The sequence below is a fragment of the Microtus pennsylvanicus genome, unplaced genomic scaffold (genome assembly GCF_037038515.1).
Source record: "Microtus pennsylvanicus isolate mMicPen1 unplaced genomic scaffold, mMicPen1.hap1 Scaffold_90, whole genome shotgun sequence".
Taxonomy (NCBI): Eukaryota; Metazoa; Chordata; class Mammalia; order Rodentia; family Cricetidae; genus Microtus; species Microtus pennsylvanicus.
The window spans coordinates 19,584-27,733 of NW_027461023.1; the positions used below are offsets into that span (position 1 = coordinate 19,584).

Consider the following 8,150-nt stretch of genomic DNA (forward strand, 5'->3'; position numbering starts at 1 on the left):
CTTCGCACGTCACCAATCCCTAAACCGCCTCCAACGTCTACCTCAGCAAACACAGCCCCACCCACCACTCCTAATTCAGCAAGCACAGCCATTCCCTCCTCTTCCCCTCCTGTAGCCCTTCATCTCACTTGCCAGGATCCAAAGCTCAGCTCCGTCAACCTATCTCACCGCTCACTGGCTGGTACTTTGAGGTCCTGCCCACCTTGCTAAATATTCAGTCTGGCTACCACTGCCATTTCAATACGCACAGCCCTTCCCTTCTCCTTTAGCAGATCTGGGCCAAATTAAATTGGGATCCAGTACCCCGGTAGCCTCACCCAAGCAGAACAGTACTCACAATCCCGCCCAACTCGGATCACTGCCTGGCCCAGACTACAAGCATTGGCAAATCCGTCTGTTCCCAAGGGATTCTGTGGTGTAGAAACTCCCATTCCCAACTCCTATCTGGTACTCACAGCCCAGCCCAGCCCAGCCCAGCCCCGCCCGCCCCGCCCGCCCCGCCCCGCTCCAGACCAATGCCTAACCTCAGAACTCACAGCTCTTCCCTGGACTCATTCCAAGCCCCTCCTCAACAAGCCTCTCCCGTCACAGTTCCCACGCTGCACCAGGGCACACTGTTCCTACTTCCGAATGTCTCTGCAGACCCATCTGACTAAATATCTGGTTCCTTTTCTCACTTCTTTCCTTTCTCAGCCGCCTACTACAGCCCCTGACCCAGCTTTATCTGCCAGATTGCTTTAAGAAACCGGTAAGTCCTACAACATATCCTAGCATTCAGTGTGTCTTACTGCTCAATTACGTAAGTCCATGCCCTCCTATCCTTGATGCATGAATGGTATCTGTAGTTCTAATTGGCTGCGAATGTTTAAGCACGTTGAAGGACGTGGTGTGCGTGCTTTCGCAAGATTATGTGCACAGGATGTGGATTCGTCTCTGCGAGCGTTCCTCTGTTTAAAGCAGTTAGAGTTAAAAAGTCCCAGAACACTGGACGGCACCAGCCAAATGTTTTCCTTCCTTTCAAGCCAATGTTAGCCACCCAAGCTTAGGCGTCTTTGGTACTGGAGGCCTCCGGGAACGCTGAAAGGCGGAAGACTGCTGTAAACTCGAGTCTGCTGAATGCTAAGCAGTAACACTGAAGAGACCCACAGCAAAGGACAGGTAACCTCTGAGTCAGTCTGTGAGCTTTCCCCATCCCTACTGAAGGTACCCCAGGCTCTGGCTTCCCCCACTGTGCAACTTGTTACCCATGCAGGGCCATCCCACGAGGCTGGTATAGCTCGAAGCTGGTTGGTCTCTGCCTGCTTCATTTTGGCAGCATCTCACTGTCTCTCCGAAGTGTGGATGCAGGCGGATGAACACCATGCTACTCCACAGGCCCCGGACCCTCCTTACTTTTAGACTGAAAACACTGGTATTCGGTATACCTGAACATTTCCATGCAACCACATTCTGTGTGGCATTATTTTTCTCCTGTTAGATCGTGCGTGCTTGGATCAATAATGGGAACCACTTGCAGAATTAACTTTCTACATCAGGTGTCCCTGTCCCAGCCAGAAAGGGACTTTGAACCAATCTTTGAGTGAGAAGCATGTGTCAGCTTGCTTCTCACTCAAAGAATTAGGTCAGCTTTAATTCTTATCTCTAAAACTTGCTGCCAGTAGCCAATATAACTATCTTTTACTTGCTGTTTTCTCTTTATCTGCCTTCTGCTTGTGCAAGTGGAGAAGCAAAGACAAGGGAAAGCAGGCAACTCCTTCATCTTCAGAGCAGGCTTGTCTGCATTGCCCTGAAGAAGGGCACTCAGCTGGTTTCACTGCAGGACAGTGAATGAAGTGGGGAAAGAGGAAATGTCTGGGGTGGGCAGCCAGATTCCAAGAGACCCTGAGGGGCCTACTGAAGTGGGTGGAGTCTGGGCTGGGTGGGACAGGAGCCCTTGGCAGGTTTCAGCCAAAGCATGAGGTGATCTGCTGACCCCAATACCAAGGTCATTCTAAGTGCAGTGTGGATAGTAGAGGGCAGCAGGCAAGGTTCACAGCCCAGAATCTCCAAAAACTAGTGCTTGGAGAGGCAGTGGATGGTGGGGGCCTGATAGGATGGTGGCTGTGAAGATAAGGGAAGATGTTGAGGGAAGCATTCATAGGCAAGTACTGCTGTATACCAGGTGGTGGGAGGAGGAAAGAGAAAGCATAGGAGCTACTACTACATTTAGGCAACAAAAATAGGGCAGACTATGACCGCACTTACAAAGGGGAAGCCAGTGGATTTGGGTTCATAGAAGTTGAATTCCCAAGTCCAACAGCCTGGATCAGTCACCTGAGTAAGAAGGTGTGGGCCAAGTCATAGGAGCTTGAGCAGGCCAGCGAGCATGGAAAGGGAGCAACCGGGGATGCTGAGGTATTAAGTGTTGTGAAGGCAGAGTTGCCGTAGGCCAGTTGTTCTTCCTATAAAACCAGGTTTGTGAGGCATGTCGGGGGATGGAGCATGAAAGGAAGGGAGGTCAGAGACTTGTGTGTGCAGCAGTCTTGTGAGATTTTTGCTGTGAGTGCTGTGTAAAGAAGGTAGGATAGCATGCTCTTTGGAGGGATACCTTGCTCAGCCTAGATATAGTAGGGAGGGCTTGCATCCTGCCTCAAAGCAATATGCTAGACTTTGTTGACATCCCATGGGAAGCCTTACCCTCTCTGAGGAATGGATGGGGGTGAAATGGGAGGGAAAGATGGAGGGAGTGGAAGGAGGGAAGGGAGTCAGAACTGGGATTGGTATGTAAAATGAGAAAAGATACTTTTAAAAATAAATTAATTTTAAAATGTGGAAAATATTTATACATTGTCATGGCATGAATCTTATGGAGAAAGATGTGTTTATTATTTTTGTCATGCCTGTTCAATCATAAGTAATAAGAAGATATCCTTTGTTGTTTATAAAATTCTGAATTAGAACAGAACATTAAAATCTAGCAAACAATTTTTAAAGAGGTAGGTTAAGCCTGAAGGCATGAGTGCCTCGCAGAAGAGACTTCCTTTGTGTGGTAAAAGAGGTGTGCAGACAGTGATGCCGAGCAAGAGCATGCTGGCGGGACAGACGCTCTAGATCCTAGGACCTAGAATGAGTGCCATAGGCTGGTCCTGAGTGACACAGAACTGACTTGGGAAATGTTTTAGTTTCACTTTGTTGCAGTGACAAACACCATGGCCAAAAGCAATATAGGAAAATGTTATACTTTGATTTTTGTTGGTTGTGATAAAATATTGACAAAAAACTTCTGTGGGGGGAGTAGCATTATTTGACTTGTATTTCCAAGTCACAGTGCATCATTGAGGGAAGTCAAGACAGGAATGTAAAAGGCAGAGCACTGCTTTCTGGCTCGCTCACAGGCGCATGTTTAGCTAGCTTTCTTGTACAGCTCAGGGCCACCTGCCTGGGGATTAATAATCTAGACATTCTTCCACAGGCCAATCCGATGTAGAAAAAAAAATTACTTTACAGATTGCAGCCTGTCATTGGAGGAAGTCAGGGCAGGAATTTAAGAGAGAAACTTGAAGCCAGACCTGTATACTATTCAGCGTAGTGACCAAGGAGCTCACTCCCAGGCAAGGAACAGAAAGCAAGAAGGCATGCTGTTTGATTGCCTGCCTATAGACTCAGGCTTAGCTAGCTTCATGTATAGCCCAAGATCACATTCCTTGATGTGCTACTGCCCACAGTAGGCTGGACCCTCCTACAATAATTAATATTTAAAACTCCCCGCACAGATGTCCACACTGGCCAATCTTATCTGGACAGTCCCTTCTGAGGTGAGTCTAGGCTACGTCACGTTGATAGTTAAAACTAAGTAGGACTGTTAGTGCTGCCAGCCTCGACAAGCTGAAATATGATGGGAGAAAGGGATGCCTGGCACACTGCCTTTATCCTGGAAGGGCCATGTCGTGTAACTGATGGAGGCCCATGAGACTACGGTAATATACTTTAAAAAGGTCAGAAAGGCCAAAACCAGAATGGAGTGGGGGGGGCAGTTCATGCGTAGACAGCAGAGCCAGGATGGAGCCCTGTGCTCAGTGCCCCTGTTTTGGCTGCTGCCACGATATTGAAAATGGTCACCCTTGGCTCTATCCACAGAAAATGTATTCTTGGCACTTCATGCAAATGGAAACTGGGTGGTATGCTAAGACTGAGCAGAGGTTCTGACCTCATGTCCCTGGCTCTGTCAGCACGACCCTATCAGTTTCTAAGGCACAGTGTGTCTCTCCCAAGGGACACACACGACTGCAAGGAACTGGATAGGAGGTGTGCAAAATCAGGTTACTGCCACCCTAGGCCATTGCTTTCTCACTCAGCATCTTTGTCCCCTTGGCTATACTAGGGTCTTAATAGTCATACTGACTCTGCTGCGTCCTTTGAAGATGTGATTCACTATCCAAAGATTCTGATCACCTAGTAACTGGAACATAGAAAGTGTATGAGGATTGGTACCCTAGTGCCTCGTGTCATCATTTGTTTCCTTAGGCTCCGGTCATGGGGTGCAACAAACTGCTTGAGAAGCATGACACCCACAGGACCCAGGAGAAGACATAGATGAGGCTACTTGAGTTCAAAGGGAATCCCAAAAGTAAATCTAGTTTCCATTTCAAGGATTGGTGTTCAGTAACTCTGATTGGAACTGGACAGTTTCAGTCCTATATGACCTATAATGACAGGACCAGGAATCAAAGAGTATTGTACAGTGACATAGAGAGAAAGAAAAAGACAAAAGCTTAGACTGTCCCTCTCTGCTAAAAAGCCAGCCTACTCAGATGTGAAGCCTGACTAGGTCAAGATGGCCTTCCCTCCTTTGTGTTTCCCTAGAGCTCAGTGACCTCTGTCAGCACTGATCACGCTATTCTTATGGTACCTTCCTCTAGCTATCTCCATCCTATTCTGTGAGCTCCCCAAGACTACATGGACCATGCATCATCCTAATTGCAACCATTGGCATTGGGCCTGGCATTGAGCAGGGCACCATTAACTTGTAACAGGAAGCATGTCAAGTTCAATGGCATTTCAGGACACATGGGAAGCCTTTGGGGAAGGTGAGGCCTCATGAACATGAGCCTGGAGAGCTGAGCTGTGATGTGCTTCTGTGTTTAGGTGCAAAGACTCTGAGGAAAATGAAGTTTCCCTGCCTCTCCTTCCGGCAGCCCTATGCTGGTTTAATCTTAAATGGAGTCAAGACTCTTGAGACTCGTTGGCGTCCCTTGTTGAGGAACCATCAGAAATGTACCATCGCCATCCATATTGCTCACAGGGACTGGGAAGATGATGCCTGGCAGCAGGTGCTGGTAGAGAGGTTGGGAATGACCCTGGTGCAGATTCAGACCTTACTACAGGAAGGAGAAAAATATGGCCGAGGTGTGATTGCTGGTAAGTGAGGATGTACCAAATATGAAGTAGACAATTGATACAGGATTCAAAATAATTCAAAACACACTCTGTTTTGCTTTTAGCTAGAGGGTATGGGCTAAAGTTTCTAAGCAGCCTGTCTTAAGAGCTGCTGGAGTAACTAGGTGGGTGTACATAGGCCTGGGTTCCACAGACTCACGTGAGTTCCACAGACTCACAGACTCTTGATTCTGGGTGTCAGATCCTGTTTATGTTGTGACCTGAAAGCCTGTTTCAAGTCAGTACCTGTTTGTAGTATTGGATTATTTGAGCATGAATATATGCAAAAGGCATTGCCTATGACAGTTCAGCATAGGCGTTAAAAAAGTGGTGTGCTGTCTAGAGTAAGGGTGCTTTCCTGACTTCTAATGCCTGTCACAAGGACCCTGGGTAAGACAGCAATCAACATCTAATTCAGTCTCCTGGTGACCTAATTAGGAATCTTATTGATGGTAGGCTTCCTGGCTGGGGCTGATGCTCTTTTAGTAGATCAACGCCAGCCTTCACAGTATGCTAGAATCTGACTTTCACTTAAAACAGGAGGCACAGAGGACAAGCCACTCTCCTTTTCCTTGATGCCTGTGGCTGCCTCACCCAGGGTTCCTTAGTTCAATTGGTTTTGTCACCAGTATTCAACAAGAACAGTTCCTATTTCCTGTCATTTGGTGATGTTATACCCCATCAAATGACACTGTAGAGACCCTGCTGTCAGAACCATAACCTTGCTGGATAGAAGAGAATACATCTGTATGTTTCTTTGTTCCCAGGACTTGTTGACATTGGAGAGACTTTGCAGTGTCCAGAAACCTTAGCTGCTGATGAGGTTGTTGAACTGGAAACCCAAGCTGTGCTAACCAATGTGCAGCAGAAGTACCTGACTCCGATTTCAAACCCCAGATGGTTGCTAGAGCCCATACCTAGAAAAGGGGGGAAAGATGTATTCCAGGTGGACATCCCAGAGCACCTGATCCCTTTGGGGAAGGGTTGGAGCAGTGAATGCTCTGCAGAACAGTGTCAGGAAAACTAAATAATGGCCCTATCATTAGTCCATCAGAGCATAAACCTCTAAATATCAGGGGGACTCTAAGCCCCTGCTGCCATGCAGGCTACATCCCACTCTGTGCTGTTGCCAGACCCAGGCTGCTGTGCCGTCAAGAAAGGGGATAGAAGTGAGGAAATCCCTCCTGCGGTGGCTCTGGCAGTGAACCCACAAAGCTTCAAGAACCTTGGCCTTAGGGAAAAGGAAAACTGCCACGAAATGGCTTTTTGCTGACGTTCACCTTAGTCCTACTGTTTTCTGGAATGCATAAATAAATGTGTTGATGATAAGTGTTTAGTGTCTGGACTCCCTTTGCCCTTTTTCCCCATGTCTTTATTATAGTCAAACCCCATGCAGCATATAAACAACATGCAGGGACCATGTCACAAGTCTGGAATCAAGACCAATGCACTGAGAAATCTGTGATGAAGAGAAAATCAGCAGTGGCCCATCCTTGCTCTTGTTCTGTGGAGAGTTTCCCTCAGGCAGTAAAGAATGGGTGTCACTCAGCTACTTTTTACCTAGAGAATCCTAAATATTACTCGGGTAGCATGAAGTTTAAGTGTTATGTGGTAGTTTTTATCTTGTAGCAAAATTTTAAGCAAATGCCCTACTTGCTATGTGAACTATGTATCATTGAGTTCCAAGAAATATTAGTTATCCTTTGGCAAACTGACAGCCAGAGTTGGACATCAGAAAGTTCATGGTAACATTGACTGGGATTGGGGACCTGAGAGAACACAGTCTCCTGATTTGAGATACCTAACTAGTATGAAGTTACTCTGATATAAGCCATACCCGTTTTGTCTGTTATAAAAATGCAGCTGCTTCTCATGAGAGGGCAAGGTGAACCCTAGGGTGAGGAAGACAAGGACACAGAATCTATACAGATGGTTAGATAGCACATAAATTCTAGGCGCACATTTAGGATTTTAATTTACCACCACAAGATCTGTATTTAGTAAGAACTAAAATTGGTTCATTTCCAGGGGAAAAAAAAACAAAGCTGATTTTTCTCAGTCCTTTTTGGCCTGCGAGTTCATGGATTTTTTTGGTTATTAAACAGTACACAGATTATACACGTGTTTTCTGAGTAGTCCTCCTCCTTTTCCTCCTCCTCATTATCTCCCTCCCCCTCCTTTTCTTCCCCCTTCTTCCTCCTCCTCCTCTTCTTCCTCATCCTCCTCTTCCTCCCCAATCAACTGGCTTAAGGATACAGCAGAGAGGGCAGCTTTCAGGATAGAATGGCAAGTGTTGTATAGAGATGTCACACACGCATATCTGAGGTACCCTGAGGAGCTACTGTGCACATGCTCAGTCCTTCCATATTAAGAGTGGCCAATGGGGACTCTCTTATTCTCAGATGCAGCCTTTTCTGGTGGACCACTTGTCTCCTAAAGTGGACAGTTGTCTGGGGCACTTAAAGGGATGTTGCTCTTTTCACGTGCACAAGATGGCAGAGTGGAAAGGGTCTGTAAGGCTGAACAGTGGAGCTGTTTTACTTTTCTGATCCTAAGACAAGTTTTATTAACTAAAATACAAATGAAATGCCACTACAGGGACCCACCAAGGTCTCTCTTGTGCTGTATCTTACAGTAGGAAGGGACTGTGGCTGCTCCTCTGCTTCTCTGATCTTTCAGGTGTTTACACTGATTTCTGACTCCTGTTTTTATTGATAAGATTAATTAGATTTACA

General features: G+C 46.6%; 1 protein-coding gene across 3 annotated transcripts; it reads left to right on the top strand.

Moving 5' to 3' along the window:
• The first annotated feature begins 568 nt into the window (after positions 1-568).
• On the top strand, positions 569-6,749 carry LOC142842439 (protein EOLA1). Of its 3 annotated transcripts, XM_075959159.1 has the most exons (4): positions 569-748; positions 1,023-1,158; positions 5,125-5,397; positions 6,183-6,749. In XM_075959159.1, exons 3-4 carry the CDS (start codon positions 5,145-5,147, stop codon positions 6,440-6,442), a joined length of 513 nt encoding a protein of 170 aa, XP_075815274.1. In that variant the 5' UTR covers positions 569-748; positions 1,023-1,158; positions 5,125-5,144; the 3' UTR covers positions 6,443-6,749. The 3 variants fall into 3 exon arrangements, with proteins under 3 accessions (XP_075815274.1, XP_075815275.1, XP_075815273.1); XM_075959160.1 differs by lacking the exon at positions 1,023-1,158; XM_075959158.1 differs by lacking the exon at positions 569-748 and having other exon boundaries at positions 910-1,158.
• Positions 6,750-8,150: the final 1,401 nt, after the last annotated feature.